Source organism: Crinia signifera, chromosome 3 (genome assembly GCF_055691185.1).
Source record: "Crinia signifera chromosome 3, ASM5569118v1, whole genome shotgun sequence".
Classification (NCBI taxonomy): domain Eukaryota; kingdom Metazoa; phylum Chordata; class Amphibia; order Anura; family Myobatrachidae; genus Crinia; species Crinia signifera.
This window is the reverse complement of record NC_139219.1, coordinates 186,857,177-186,873,749: the sequence shown is the minus strand read 5'-3', so window position 1 is coordinate 186,873,749 and position 16,573 is coordinate 186,857,177. Positions and strand designations below refer to the sequence as shown.

The window sequence follows — 16,573 nt, the reverse complement described above, 5'->3', positions numbered from 1 at the left end:
GTACCTCCCATAGTACAGGCACATTCCACAAGGGCAGTCTCGGCGTCATGGGCGAACAGGGCCAGAGCTTCAGTGACCGAGATCTGCAAAGCTGCTACCTGGTCGTCAGTACACACCTTTGTAAAACATTATGCACTTGATGTTTCTCTTGCCCACTTTGGGAAGCATGTTCTCCAAGAGGCAGTATCTGCGGATACCTCTGTATAATAAAAATATTCATGCTGAACACTACCCTCCCGTTTATTTGTCTTGGGTATGTCCCAATGTATGGCTGCCATGGGGATCGTAGAAGAAAGAGTCGAATTATACTCACCGATAATTCCTTTTTCTTCCTAGAGATCCCATGGCAGCCACTAATTACCCTCCCTTGTATTATGATGTGTTTTCTCTAGGGACCTTGGTACAGAGACACTCAAAAGATACAGCAGAGGGGAAGGAGGGGTCTATTATACCCAAGGTGGGCGGTCCCAAGAGAAATCAATCCTGTCTGCTCTGATGGGGGAAGGGAATATCCCAATGTATGGCTGCCATGGGATCTCTAGGAAGAAAAAGGAATTATCGGTGAGTATAATTCGACTCTTTATATCCTATATAATAAAAGGCCAATGCTGCTCCTCCCCACTTGAGGGGTAATTCAAGCGCGCACTGAGGACCACTTGTTGGTGCCTGCCGGAGCATTACTGGCTGCCCCTCGCACTCGCGACCACCCCACACGGCTGCGAATAGATGATTTGCATAATCATCAATTTGCAGCCTTGGGTGTGGGAGAGAAATCATTTGATGGTCGATGACCATCAAACAATTTTTCCAGCGCACGCGGATCAGAGACACCTGTGGGGTGTCCTTGATCTGCAAGCACCCTGTGCAGGAAGCAGGTGGGCAGCTGACATTGGCTGCCCTCACCTACATCATCACCAGATTTCCCTGGGAACGCCCTCCATCTGCACTGCTCGGTGTGAGTGGGACGGCAAACATGTAGCCCTGCATCTGCACATGCACACAACATCAGTCTCCATGCAAACGGAGACTGATGTGGATATGGGAGCCAAGGATGTCATAGGCTCAAAAAGTAGTCAATAATTTTGAGGTAAGTTCACTTTACCAATTTTGCTGCTGTTGGTGAAAAGGGACGGGGAAGGTGGGGGTGTCACAGGTCCTCTCTATTCATACGGCTCCTCAGTTCGGTGCCGCTGGATGATGCTGTGAAGATATGATTGCCCTCAAAAGATCTGTGTGAAGATCAAATCGCAGTTCCTCTCTAGTGGTACGGTATCGCAGTTGGTCTCGCTGGTGGAAGTGTGGATGAAAGGGCCCTCAGATGCGGTTATCCCTCTTGAATTTGACAATACCCCAGTGGTTGTTTGGGGAGTCAGTCAATGAAGATGGACTTTGTCCTCCTGGGGTGACTTGAATATCACCTTAGGGACTCAATTGTTGAGGGTCCGTGATGGAGCCAGAGGGATCCTGCTGGAAATTGCCCAAAAAGGAAGTGCAGGTAAAAACAAGCCAAGGCAGCTGTAAATCAGTTCACATCCAATCCTGGAGACTGAGGCAGTATCAACTAACGCATTTCACTACTGGCTGATAAAGCTAGTAGCGAACGCGTTAGATGTTACTGCCTCATAACCTACAGGATTGGATGTGAACTGATTTACAGCTGCCTTGGTTCATTTTTACCTGCCCTTCCTTAATGGGCAATTTCCAGCAGGATCCCTCTGGCCCCGTCACGGACCCTCAACAATTGACACCCTCAGGTGATATTCAAGTCACCCCAAGTGACTGACTCCCCAAACGACCACTGGGGTATTGTCAAATTCAAGAGGGATAACCATATCTGAGGGACCTTTCATCCACACTTCCTCCAACGGCACCAATTGGGATACCGTACCACTAGAGAGGACCTGTGATTTGATCTTCACCCAGATCTTCTGAGAGCAATCATATATTCACAGCATCCTCCAGCGGCACTGAACTGAGGAACCATATGAATAGAGAGGACCTGTGACCCCCACCTTCCCCGTCCCTTTTCACCAACCGACAGCAGCAAAATTATTGACTACTTTTTAAGTCTATGACATTCTTGGCTCCCATATCCATCCTGTGAGTGAGGCAAATACAGTATGATCCTTTCATTTTGATTTTAACCATTTATTGTATATGTTCTTTAATATGTTTTTTAGTATGTATTAAGTGGCTAACTATTTTTATCACATAAAATTATTCATTTAGCACATTGTGTTTTTGATTCGTTGTGGTCCCAGCGCTGCTTCTTTGCATTTTTTCTTCTCTGTTCCCCATGTCTCCTATAGTATCACATGTCCATGTCTGCTGTGTCTCCTGTCCCTTATCAGTTTCCACGTGGTAGTGGACTATATGCACAGTTGCTGGGCAATTTCAGTGTTGCCGGGCCACATCCACAAATCAGCAGCACGGACGGTGTAATGGTTAGCATTACTGCCTCACAGCGCTGAGGTCATGGGTTTAAGCCCCCTATGCCCCTAACTGTGCATAGTTTGTATATTCTCCCCGTGCTTGTGTGGGTTTACTCCGGGTACTCCAGTTTCCTCCCACAATCCAAAAATATACTACTAGGTTAATTGGCTTCCAACAAAAATTTACCCTAGAATGTCTGTGCGTGCGTGTACATGTAGTAGGGAATGTAGATTGTAAGCTCCACTGGGGCAGGGACTGATGTGAATGTTCAAATATTCTCTCTGTAAAGCGCTGCGGAATATGTATGTGCTACATAAGAAACTGATAATAAATAAATACAATCCAGTCTTGTAAAGTGCTTGCTCATTGCTCATCCCTGTGTCAAGTATTTTGCATGATCAGTGGATTTCACCTTGCTAATACAATTTGAAGCAATGTGGGAGGACAGCCTAGCGAATGGGTAAATGCAAAACTGCATTTTTTTTCGCCCCTTTGCAAATAAATGACTTTTATTCTGCCCTCAGATGGTCAAATTCGGGCCTGGTGCTGGTCATGTGACATCAGCCACCTGCCCCAAGCAGGCATTGATATGCATGCATTCGCAGGAGTACGCCCATAATTTCTATGGGTGCAAGTGCCCATGAAATGCTGGGCAGTCCCCTTCCTCTGCCCCTGCCCGCCACTCCCAGAGCAAACGCCCTGGCGAGTGTGATACTTGCCAAAGGCATTTGCGCATGCGCAGACCACAAACAACAGAAGGGGGAGCAAATTCAGCCTGCAGCGAGCGGGTGTGAATCACCCCCTATATGTGTTCTTAAATCAGATTTTTTTAAATTCTCCATTTATTTTGCCACTGCAATGAGGGATGTATGATGTAAGGGTTTTTTTTTCTGTGTGGGGGGGGGTCCTTATTGCCAGTCTCCCACCCATCTTATTAATAAAGTATATGACGTCTATACATATATTTGTATTCCAGCTAACCTGTGACTCCATATTAAGTGAAATAGGCACTGGTCGGGGATCCGTGACATTCAAAATCAACAGAGATTTATTAGTTAAGGTAAGTTTTATTAGATCAATATTCAGATTTCAAGTTGTTAGTATATTGTCATAATAATGTAGAGTATGTATATATTTCAGAGTGTTCTGAGGAAAATAAGCCAAGATGGCTCTAGGTATGGATTTAACTCTGAGCTGTTGTCAGACTCGCCGAAAGGTCTTACACTGGTTGAATACAGGTATGTGCACCGTATATGTGTGTGTGTGTGTGTGTGTGTGTGTATGATCTTTGCCTGACATTTGTTGTTGAAGAGCTTTGCATTTTGAGGGGAATTGAAATTCCCCATATCATAAGCTTTCTAGAGATATCGTATGCTAGCATACATTTTCTTAGGCTCTAACTAATTTTATTGATGACACTTTTTAGGGAGAAAAATGCAAGTAAATGCAAAGTATTTTCCATTTCCATTATAATAGATTTGCTCTGCATACTCATTATTGAAGCTATCACTGTATTCTGTCTGACTTTGGCACACTGCACAACATATATATTTATGACATATGGCGAGTGAAATGGGTGCTCACTTCATCCAAGGAGATGTTTGCTGGAGGCGGAGTCTTTAAGCAGAGTTCAAAAGATAGCAGAAGATGGTTTTATTGCTTCTCCAACCTTAAGGGGCTTACGCACAGGGCAACACTACTGAGCAACATAAGCAATGTAGATCGCTCAGCGCACAGTTCTGCACAGCGCTGTGTGCTGAGCAATCTTTTAGGGCCAGTGTTTTCCAGTGAGAACAATGGCCCTGCCCAGCGATTAACTAGATATATGCAGCATGCTGGATATTAATCGCCAGGTGATAGCGACGATGTGGCATATAATAATCATGATCACAGATTGATACTCTCAGCAGTAATAACTGTAAACAGTGACCTCATAGTGTCACTGGTATGAGTGATATGTTTTAAATTAACATATTGGCCAGCTAGATCTAATACTGCCTGGATCATGCAGTATCGTAAAAAAAAAACAACCATCTACAATATAACAACAACAACAAAAAAATTAAATGCAAACATATAAAAATATATATTCTAAAAATGTGATGAAGAATATCGTATACAGTAATAAAAAGGTCCTCAGAAGTGCAACATGTTTAACCGGACCCTGTCTGCTTTCGCAGGCATGTTACAGAGTACACAACTACAAAAGTTATTATTTCTCTATACAATTTTCCCTACTGGAGAACACTATCCCAATGGTGTGGAAAGTGTTAAAACCATATTTCACTAATAGTGTATGAGTTTTGCAATTTGTTTTAGTGGTAGGTACCTATAAATACAATCTTTACCCTCTAATTTTACGTAATTCTATGTAGTTTCTTAATATCTCAAGCCTTTCCATTTACAGTACATCTGAGTATTCTGTCTGTAGTTTGTAAATATAGGATTATTATTATCACGTTGTTGTTGTTGTTTTTTTCTCATTTTAAACTTTATTTCAGGGACACCAGTATAAGTAACACAAAAAATAGTTGTTCTATATTACAGAATGTTTACCTTTTTATTTTTGCTTACTATTACAGTTCACCCAATATTGCTAAAAAGTTTCATGTTGGACATTTGCGCTCTACAATAATTGGTGAGATATTGCTTATATTTATTTTAAACACCATAAAGGATCCTTATTTTTGACCTTTCACATCACTTAAAATAAAGAAACCTTGATACCAAAATTTTCAGTAACTAAATGCTTAAGTAAATCCTAAAATAATGGCACAGTTATGTTTTTGTTTACTTTGTAAATAATTGTACGGTGTGCAATTCAGGCAGAAGTACATGATTAATTATTGTAATGTAAAATCAATATGACCTGTACTACAAGTGTGGCATTCATAGACACACTTTGGATATACATTAACAGGCAATTGGGTAATCTACCAATGTACCGATATTTTCAGGACCAATTATACTGTACACCATTCTTCAATGACAGAAGCTCCTTTTCATTTTCTGCTAGTAGGAAGATATTAAAAGGGAGATTATAACTGAGTTGACATAGCCAGTATATACACAGATAAACCGGTATGCAGGGTGAGAAGTGATGGAATTTTGACATATACTTCTTTTACACCGGGTCAGCAGCAGTGTAAAAGGGGTTAACCCATGCCCCTTTACACGGGACTTCAACCCAGGTCCTGCCCAGGGTACAACTCGGGCAGGACCTGGGTAAATGGCAGTGTAAATGGGTACATGGGGTCATGCGACCCGGCTCCCGTTTACATCAATGGGAGAAGCCCAACCTCCAGACCGGAGTGTCCATAGGTTAGAGGGGGGGCACACACAGCCTCTGCAGACAGCAGCGGAGGCAGGGAGGAGGTGAATGGATGCCTGTGTGCGGCATCCATCACTCCTGATTGGCTGCTGAACCGCCGCGGACCTGCTCTGATACAGCAGCAGCTGGGTGAGTTGTTCACTGCGCTGCCATTATCGCAAGCCACCACTCTCTGCCTGGGGAGATCTGCTTCCTGGCAGACTCTGGTGGTGACCTGGCCCCCGGATTTTGTCGAGCCTTGTCCTACATAATAATAATTACAGTATGTGCCTTTTGTGAGGTCTCTCAGTAAACTAATGTGTGTTTAATATAATGTGCCAAGGTTTTTATTTCTATACTTGCTGTGTGATGTTCTTGCTTGTAGACAAAAATTGACCTACATTGTGTACTTTTAAAATGTAATAGTTCATTTACACTTGTTTGTTACTTAATAGGAAATTTTATTGCTAATCTGAAGGAGGCAGCTGGTAATGAAGTTCTAAGAATAAACTACCTAGGGGACTGGGGCCTGCAGTTTGGTGAGTAGTGCTACAATGCTTGCAAGTCAAGTAATCTTAATATTTTATTTTGTATGCGGTATGTTTTAGGGTATAATAGATGTAGACATTGGGCAAAATGTAGTTAGGTGCGATTAAGTAAAAAAATTTAGATAAAGTCAGAAATAGTTTTGCTAAAAAATTGCAGTCACGTACGATTTTTTTTTTTTTAAGCTGCCTAAAAAAATCTAATTACATTTGTCCCATTGTTTTTAGATTTCATTACCTTGTTTTTTCCCTCTTGTTTCTATTTTTATGATAGAGTGAACACCGTGAATCTCTGGAGTATCTCCATATGTATATACAGTATATATTATTCCTATATAGTTAAGGGCCCATATTCTTATTTAACACGTTTAATGATTTCCATTAGAACAATGTTAGTGAATGTGATTAAAACAAAATGTTCATAGAAAATTAAAATTTTTGAAATATGTACTTTGTTTTGTTTTTTTGTAGAAGTCAGTTTAGTGTGTGTTGTGAAAGTTTGTAACAATACAAAAAAAATTATTAACTAAAACGTGTTATCTGGAATAGCAGATCATGTTGCAGCTACACATACTATAGGTTGTTGACTAGTAGCTGATTTTGGGTAATGGTTATTAGAAATTTGTTTGTACACCATATTCTTGCAAGAGATGACCGTGTTCTTTTCAAATGATCATTTTATAGGTCTTCTGGGTGCTGGATTCTCAAAGTTTGGCAGTGAAGAGAAACTCCACTCTAATCCTCTCCAACACTTATTTGAAGTGAGTCAGTTTGTGCGTTGAATTGGCTTGCCAAAAAACTATCATAACTCAACCATTTTTGGAATATTTTAAATATAAATACATTTTGTAGTTTATTTTCCAAAATATAACCATTCTTAATATATTTTATTCTGTGTATGTTGTAATGCCAAAAATTACACTAACATGCTTGGACACACACTATTCACAGAAAAGAAGCTCAACCCTGCCTCGCGGGCGGCAGCCCTCCTCTGACTCGCGGGCGGCAGCCCTCCCCTGCCTCGCCGACGGCAGCCAGCCCCTGCCTCGCTGACCGGACATGTATTTTATCTATCCCAGCAGAGCAGGGAACTGCAGCTACTGTAGTATAGTTTTTCTTCCTTCAAAAATATTATCTGTGTTGTTTTGGTAGAAAAGTTAAATATAAGGTTGTACGTGGATCACCCTTTTATATCATTTAATTGGTTATCTGTATTGCACATTCATTGCCTAGGTCTATGTGAAGGCCAATGCTGCAGCAGAACAAGATGAAGACATGAAGCTGTCGGTCCAGGATTTTATGAGAAAGCTTGAGGGTGGAAATCAGCAGGCTCTGTCACTGTGGACACACTTCCGAGGGCTGAGCATTGAGGAATATGCTAAAGTGTATGAGGTATGTTTTTATTTCACAAATAAAGAAACTTTTTTCCCTTGTATTAACCATGGCATAACTTTTTACTCATTGGTACACTATAGGGATTTTGCTAACCTTGGTGTATAGAGTATGCTGGTTCAGGAGTTGGCACTAAGGGGGTTATTCTGGTTCACTCGCAAAGGCAAATTCACTCTCCGATGGACAAAACCATGTGCACTGCAGGTGGGGCTGATGTGCAGAGAGAGTTATAGTGTGTACACACGGTTCGATATGGCTTCCGATGTTGACGATATCGTCAACATCGGAAGCCATATCGCATACATATCGCATACTGATTGTATGCATTGTAAGGGCTTCCTAGCCCGATGCGCGCTCCCGTTTAAGGAGAGATCGGAGGGGAGATAGAGTGAGCAGCAGCACACTCTATCTAGCACAAATCGCAAGCATATCGCATGCATCGTATGTGCCTTGCGATATGCTTAAGATGCGATGTGCTATACGATTTCCAGGGCCCTGTCAGTCATCCTGTTGGTAAGTCAAAATCGCTTAGTCAAAATCTTAAGCAAATCTTAAGGCACATAGGAAATCGCATAGTAAATCAAATAGGAAATCGCATAGCAAATTGTATGGTAAAAAGTCAAAATCTTAAGCATATCTTAAGGCATATCTTAAGGAGTAGAGGAAAAAAAAAAAAAGGGGGAAAAGTAAAAATCGGACAAAACATCGAATCGTACATCGGATCGCACAGAACATCGAACCGTGTGTACACACTCTTAGATTGGGGTTAGTTATTTTGTCTCTGTGCGGGGTAAATACTGACTGCTTTATTTACAGATGTAGCGGGATTCATCTTTGCAGGGGATGGCGATGGCGTTGCCATCGCCATCCCCTGCCCCGCCGCCATCTGTATGCTGGAAGGGGACGCGCGTGCACGAGGTGCGCGCGCGTCCCCTTCCGACGGTGCTGCCCTCGGTCGCCCGGTGCCCACACCGGGCAACCGCACCCCCCCGCAGCCTCCTCGGGTCCCCCCCTACCCCCTCAAGCGGGAGGCGGACAGTAATGCGTCCGCCTCGCCGCCCGGATACTGAGACGCACGTGCGTGGGGGACGCACGCGCGTCTCAGTCAGATAGCGGCGCCGTGTTGCTAGCGATCCGCCAGCAGCATGCTGCTGGCGGATCGCCAACAAGGATAAGGCCAGATTCATCTGTATACACGGCACTATAGATATCACTTTGAAGTACGCATCCCACCCAAATGTAACTCTCTCTGCACAAGTTACATCTGCCCCACCTGCAGTGCACATGGTTTTGTCCATCTGAGAGTGAATATGCCTTTGCAAGTAAACCAGGATAACCCCCTGAATTACTATACTCTGACCAAACTGAAGCTCAGTTTGTGTTCTGTACCAATAAGTAATGCACATTTTCTTGTTGTAAGAATGAACTAGTGCTGCTAAGGCATGTACTTAACCTCCAGGGCTCTGAGTAAACTTATAATAAACTAATTGTCTTTCCAGGCTGTCATCATTGAAGTAACTAGGAACAGTCATGGCACTGAAAGTTGTCCCATAGACAATGTTATTTCTAGTCTGGGCCATCAGGGGGAGATGTTGTTCCTCCATGGCAGCTGTGATAAAATCACCTATCCTTGGAGGTGTTGCTGAATGGAAAGCCTACTGGAATCCTCAATGAACCGTTCCTCCGTGGAGCAGAAGCTTACTCTGAATGTTGAGATTTTCTTGCACCTTAGGATCTGTTTTCCGCAGTAGACAAAATACCCTAATTGTGAATAGTTGCTCTTCCATCTCTCTATTCTAGATGAGCACTGTGCTTATGGTCTTTTAACCACCACAGCGGTGTATGTCCCCTTAAAATTGACTGTCCTGATGCACAGAAAGCATTCATTCTAGTAGTATAAATATTGTACTTCAACCCAGGGACTGTTCTCCCTGGTCTAGTACATTATCTAGCCTCAGAAAGTGAGATATATCTGTATGGATATAGACGGAGTATGGAGTTTCTACAGTCTACACAGATTTTTATTCATTCGAATGACCGATAGTCTGCTTGTTTTTTATGTAGTGTACAAGAGAAGTTGGCCAGCAACACAACATGCAGTGGCAAAATTGAATAACACTCCAGTCCTTGTCTATCTTAGAGAACTCCAGGTTTTGATTGGTGAGAACATTTTGGGCAGTGCGGCATGGTGTCACTCATGCCATTGTCTTCTTTTCAACTTTTACCAAATTGTACAGATTTAAAGTCTGTTTTGGTAAAGATGCCTGCATTGGATGGACAGATTTTGCACAGTAGTATCTAAGCATTGTAGTGTCCCAAGGTTAGCGATGTTCCCCAGAGTGTATGAATAATAAAAGTGAGTTTTTGTATTTATTGTTCTAACCATTCTTCTATATCTACAGAGAGGATACTGCATGTGTGATTGTAATGACTGGAATGTGCCCATGCTTAGTGTATTCATTATCCATGTAATTTCTCTATTTTAGCGTCTCGGAGTACATTTTGATGACTATTCTGGCGAATCATTTTATAGAGAAAAATCTCAAGCTGTTCTGAACCTCTTGAGAAGCAAAGACATCCTAAAGACAACTGAGTAAGGTTTGATTTTTGGCTTCTGTTTTTTAGCTTCGGCACCATAATGTTCTGTGTGTTCAATGTGCCTGTTACATGACAATGGCTTGATTTGCTTTCTTCAGAATTAGAAGCTCAATTAAAAATGTGTTAATTAAATGATACTAACCAATATTATATAACACATACAGTATAGGTATATATGATAACTATGAAGGCTATAGTAGTACACTTCTAGTCTCCCCTCCATACTTGTCTCTTCTTGGTTGCTCTGTGTGTTGTCTGGAATTGGATCTCCTCGTCAGCAGGTCATGTGCATTGCTCCCTCCTATTCTATGTACCAAAATCACCCAAAGGTCCACTGCAACCTTTTTCACTCTAAATAAATATACATGGCGCCTCGCTTCTCCACACGCAGAGCACTGTAGCTCTATACAGATAAATACATACAGCCCAGAATTGATTATTCACCATTGCTATAAAGTGTAGCTTTAACCAGGCTCCTTGATAATGAGATATTCACTGATGAAATTATTATATTATTGTAATTACCAGCTTAATAAGGGAATTTCAACACTATGGTTATAGTTATGCAAGACAAAAGTAAGTCCTGCTGTGACCAGGACAATATGTGTGTGTGTGTATGTATGTGTGTGTCTGTGTGTGTGTGTGTGTGTGTGTGTGTGTGTGTGTGTGTGTGTGTGTGTGTGTGTGTGTATATGTATGTATGTATGTGTGTGTGTGTGTATATATATATATATATATATATATATATATATATATATATATATATATATATATATATATATATATATATATATATATATCTATATCGATCCTGGGTGTCCGGCACAGCCTCCTAGATTAGTAGCTGCATGGGTGCCCGCAAGTGAGGATAGGTAGGTAGGTTCATGCAATAAAAGTTAGTTCTTGTTTAAGTGAATGGTGTGCCGCATCCTCCGTTTATACATATATATATATATATATATATATATATATATATATATAAGTCCAATGCAGCCGGCACTCTGGTTAATAATCACAGCTGGCCCCGGTGCCCAAATGAAAAAGATAATACACAATGTCCAGCAATAAATGGCACTCCGGAGACACGTTTCAGCTGAAGTAAATTGTATTGGAAGCCTTCCAATACAATTTACTTCAGCTGAAACGTGTCTCCGGAGTGCCATTTATTGCTGGACATTGTATATATATATATATATATATATATATATATATGCCATTTAATCGCTACATAGCACAATCCACAGTGGCTTTTTAAAACTGTATCAGCAGCTGCAGGATAACTTTCATCCCTTTATTGCGCTGTAATTACCATTGCCACTGGCCAATTATTTTCAAAGTAACAGTAGTAGCATTTTCCATATAATTATTATTCTTATTAATATCATCATTATGGTAAGATCTTAAAAAATATTCCCAGCATGTTTCTGAAATTATTATTGGCTTTATCGAGAGTTAGCGGACTGGTTATGGTCTAAAGCTTTTTGTCAGGGTCTTTAGTATTTTGTCAGACAATTTCTTACCTCTTAGTCCTGTATATTGTAAATGTAATGGGCAGCGACTTGGAAGCATATGCGACTCCCTGCAAATCTGGCCTATGTTTTAAAAAGGCAAAACCAGGTGAGGGAGAAAATATCTCCTTGTGCAGTTGTAGACATAAGTTGCAGTAAACACCTTTGTCTACGTAAAGCAGCTGACTCCTCCCATCTCTAATAACAAAGTTGGCACATGGTTTTTATACATTTAGTAATTAATAGTCATTCTAGCACCCGCCATATTTGAAAACCCATGCAGTTCCTCTTCGCTGTCTGGGATGTCGCTGTCTGCTGTAGTGCTTCTAGCACATTGTGGTCTGTATATCAGCACTGATATGCAAACCAGACCTGTGCTAGAAACACCACAGCAGACAGCGACACTTCAGGCAGGGAAGAGGAACTGCATGGGTTTTCAAATATGGCGGGTGCTAGAATGAACACTAAGGGGGATATTCAATCTGTAGGTCACGGCGGTCGAGCTTGCTCGACTGCCGTGACCCTGTCCCATTCTCGGTCAGCTTGAACATGCAGGCGGGATTCAATGTCCCGCCTACAGCAGGACGAGAAGGGGGCATGGCCGCGAGTTATGGCCGGGAAGTGACAAGCTGCAGCCGGCAGCTCGTCACTTCCCGGCCGTTCTCGGCAGAAGGAGCCTGACCGCTTGTGAAGTCGGGCTCGTTCTGCCGAGATACCTGCTCAATGCTGTCGGGGAAGACTGCATTCAATTAGGGCCCAGCGTCCAGGTCGCCGGTGATTGAATACCCCCCTAAGTAATATTTCTCTGACATGCAGCAGGGACCACTGGAATCACTTCGGTATTAGAGCTGGGAATGCTGGGAGCTAGGCACTTTATAATATTAATTAGGGGATCACCTGGACTGGGGAGTGGACTACTCTACCTGCTCACACCACAGAGTATACTCTGTTCCTTCACCTCTTCTGCTTCCAGCCAAAGACATCAAGTGGGATCTGCTTTTCCCTGTGTTCATCGTCCCTTCATTTTTAAGATGCCTGAACAGCCTTTCAAATCCACTGGCTGCAAAAAATTGTTCTACTCTCATCAGGGCAATATCACTCTAAATGCCAGGGAGGTGTCTTTGGTTTTACTCCTTCTCTTCTTCTTGTTTATGAGGTGGAAGTTAGTCAGATGACTCCAATTCACTGGGAAACTGTTATCCTTTTATTCATTCATGAATAAATACTCCTGGATAGTACCTTAGATGCCGTCTTGGCTTCCCAAACTCATCACTGTGGGGCATAGCTACTTACCAGTACCCAAATAAATGGATCTATACACAGCATTGGCCAGGTGGACCTGTAGTTACACCTCTGAAATTTAAAATCTGCCTTTCACATCCTTCTCCAAGAGGGCAAACCTTCTGGAAAATCTTTTTTTCCACATCGTTCAGTCCAGGTACTCGGCTCTTCCTGAACCATACGTCATGGAACTTCAGCAAAACTGTTTTTTTCCTCTTAAAAATTACTTGCCTGCTATTTATGGGTGGCATTATACCAACCTACATTTTTTGCCATTCACGCTGCAAAGGTAGAAACTGAATTCCTTCTGGTTATTTTCCCGCCTCGATACTACAAAGTGAAGGCAAACAGTGCAGCTTGTTTGTCCTCTTGTGCTGCTTTTCTTTTCTTATTTGTTTTCCTTGCATGATTACTGGCAAACTTGCTACAAGTAGGTGGGATTGGTTAGCCTATCTTTCAGCACCATGTCGCCGATAGTATGGAGCTTACACACTACGTGTGACCTCTGATCTGTTGGCGAAAAGGATTAACACACACACACAATCTCCTCATTACTTAGCTGCTGTGAGCACAGTGCACTGCATATATGTGTGAAAAGCTTTTCAGAATTTTATTTGTTAATATAATAATAATAATAATAATAATAATTTTATTTATATAGCGCTCTTTCTCCAATAGGACTCAAGGCGCTTAACAGATAGAATGAATGTAATACAGTACAGAAAAGCTTTTCATAAACAATACTTAAGGGACTGAAGGAAACGCTTGAGTAAATAGGAAAGTCTTGAGTCTGTTTTTGAAGCATTCTAGAGTGGGGGTCTCTCGAACTGTGCGGGGAAGTGAGATCCATAAAGTCGGAGCTGAATAGCTAAAAGCTCGACCCCCAGATGAATTACGGGAGATCCTAGGTACTGCTAAAAGTCATTCATCTACAGACCGCAGTAATCGGGTGGGACAGTATGGAATCAGAAGCTGCTTCAAGTACCTTGGGCCTTGGTCATGTAGGGCTTTGAAACTCAATAGATTGATCTTGAAAATGATTCGCCATTTTATTGGCAGCCAGTGAAGGGAGTAGAGAAATGGGAGTTATGTGGCTAGAGCGGGGCTGTTTAGTTAACAGCCTGGCAGCTGCATTTTGTACCAGCTGTAATCGGTGCAGTTCTTTTGCTGGTAGACCAAGGTAAAGGGCATTGCAGTAATCCAAACGAGATGATACAAATGCATGTATGACTTTTGGCAGGTCTTCAGATGGGATTAAGTGTTTGATTCTGGCTATGTTCCTCAGATGAAAGAATGAGGATTTGATTGTATCAGCGCAATTATTTTAAACTAAGAAAGCTACAAATCTCATTTATTTTCTTTTTAGGTTTATTTACTACTAGATTGTAAGCTCCTCCGAGCAGGGCCCTCTTCCCCCCCCTTGTTGTCAAAGCCCTCTTCTCTTCATATTTCACTAACAGATCTCCTATACTCAAACACTCAGTGACCATCTTCATCTGCATATCCATCTCCATCATTGGCCTCAAGCCTCTAGTTGTATATTGATTGAGTCCTCACTACTTGTATATAAGCTGTAATGTGTATTGAACTGTGGCGCTCTTTATTCGTACTCTATTTTTGTTATTTATTTAATGTTATGCCAAGTTTTGTCTCCCTGTACTGTTCCTTTGTACGGCGCTGCGAAACACTTGTGGCGCCTTATAAATAAAATTATAATAATAATATTTACAGTTGGTAAATGGTTCCAGAGTTTCAACTTGTGCAGAATATTAACAGCACCAACTGTTCATAAATTTTTCTGTATTTACACTTTTATTACATTAAGGGGGGTTTTCAATCACCGGCAAGCATCTCCTGAGGGGGGAGATGGCCGCCGGGCTCTATTCAATGCTGTCTTCCACGATCGCATTGAACAGGGAAGCTCGGCAGAACAAGCCCGACTTCACAAGCAGTCAAACTCATTCTGCCAAGAACGGCCGGGAAGTGACGAGCTGCCGGCTGCAGCTCGCCTCTTCTCGGTCGCAACTCGCGGCCACGCCCCTTCTCGTCCCGCTTCAGGCAGGACATTTAATCCCGCCTGCGTGTTCTCGGTCGAGCAGACCGAGAACGGGACAGGGTCACGGCTGTAGAGCAAGCAAGCTTGACAGCTGTGACCCCCAGATTGAATACCCCCTTAAGTCACTCACAATGCAATATTGATGCTTGTTCCAATTTAAATTTGCTTTCATAAAGAAAATAAAAAGAAACACCACTGATCGTTTTTTTTCTTTGTTTTACAGTGAGGGTACTGGAGTGGTAGATGTCTCAGAAGGAGGCGACTTATCATCTTACTCCACAGTGATGCGTAGTGATGGGTCAACTTTATACATTACAAGGTGAGCGTATGGATTCATAGACCTTTCAGCTTAAGTGTGTAGATAGATATGAAGAGGGAGGGTAATATTGGTATGGCGTGGGAGGGAATAGCGTAGCCCCTTTGTTAGACTGTGTTCTTTACTATAAGTATATAATATCTTGCACACACATTTCTAATCCTATTTTAATTTGATCTTGGCTGCACTATCCTCTAACATTTGTTAAATTCCACCATAATGGTGATTTGATTATGACACTGCAATACCTGGATCAAAAAACAAATCGGGAAAATATTTTTAGCAGTACGCTTGCCAGAAAACACCATATACTGTAACACATAATCATTTTTGCATTTAAGCTATGACTGCACTGGACATACAGTTTTAGGAACAGCAATCTGTCATATAAATAGTTCGAGAACATGTTTTTATTTGAAAAAGTAATGTTTTTCTCTGGTTCTTACAGTTATAGAACCAATTCTAAAAGATTTTCTTTGTTCTTCTGTTTACTTTCCAGGGACATAGCTGCTGCAATTGATCGAATAGAGAAATACAAATTTGATGAAATGATCTATGTGGTATGCAGTCAATTTATGAAGTATACTGTCCTAACTGCTAAATAGTTTTATGTTTACCTCATGGGTGTACATTTGTTAAAATATTAATTAACTTAACAGTTACGTCAAGTTTGTGATATAAACTCAATAACTGTTAGAGTGTATTGGAGTAAACTATAATATAATTTATCATGTACCTCCAACATGTCATATTTTTAACAGGTGACTTATGGTGCATACACACGGTGAGATTTATTGTCTATTAGGTCTGGATCTGAGGGTACACACGGTGAGATATGCACTATTTTTCTATTCGATTTTGCTTCTACAAATACAATTTTATAGAAATCTAATAGAAAAATAGTCTTGGCAGGCAAGACTATACAGATCCAGACACTGTTAGAATAGAGGTCAAATAGATAAAGTAAATCTCACCGTGTGAACATAATCCAGATCTAATAGAAAATCCATCTCACCGTGTATATGTACAATCACTGTATTTCTCTCTCATGCAGCAGGAGACACTGGAGATTACATCGGGGTTTAGGGCTGGGAATGCTGGGAGCTAGGCACTACTAAATTTGTTTCAGGGCAG

The 16,573-nt window shown here is 41.6% G+C and overlaps 1 protein-coding gene across 2 annotated transcripts in view; it reads left to right on the top strand.

Moving 5' to 3' along the window:
• The window catches only part of RARS2 (arginyl-tRNA synthetase 2, mitochondrial), a 62,632-nt gene that overhangs the window by 11,767 nt on the left and 34,292 nt on the right, over positions 1-16,573 (top strand). For both annotated transcript variants that reach the window (XM_083177107.1, XM_083177108.1), the window contains 9 exons: positions 3,410-3,493; positions 3,574-3,671; positions 5,016-5,071; positions 6,199-6,282; positions 6,973-7,049; positions 7,522-7,680; positions 10,167-10,273; positions 15,347-15,442; positions 15,939-15,999. In XM_083177107.1, the coding sequence (XP_083033233.1) occupies positions 3,410-3,493; positions 3,574-3,671; positions 5,016-5,071; positions 6,199-6,282; positions 6,973-7,049; positions 7,522-7,680; positions 10,167-10,273; positions 15,347-15,442; positions 15,939-15,999 (822 nt within the window). The remainder of the gene's footprint in view (positions 1-3,409; positions 3,494-3,573; positions 3,672-5,015; positions 5,072-6,198; positions 6,283-6,972; positions 7,050-7,521; positions 7,681-10,166; positions 10,274-15,346; positions 15,443-15,938; positions 16,000-16,573) is intronic.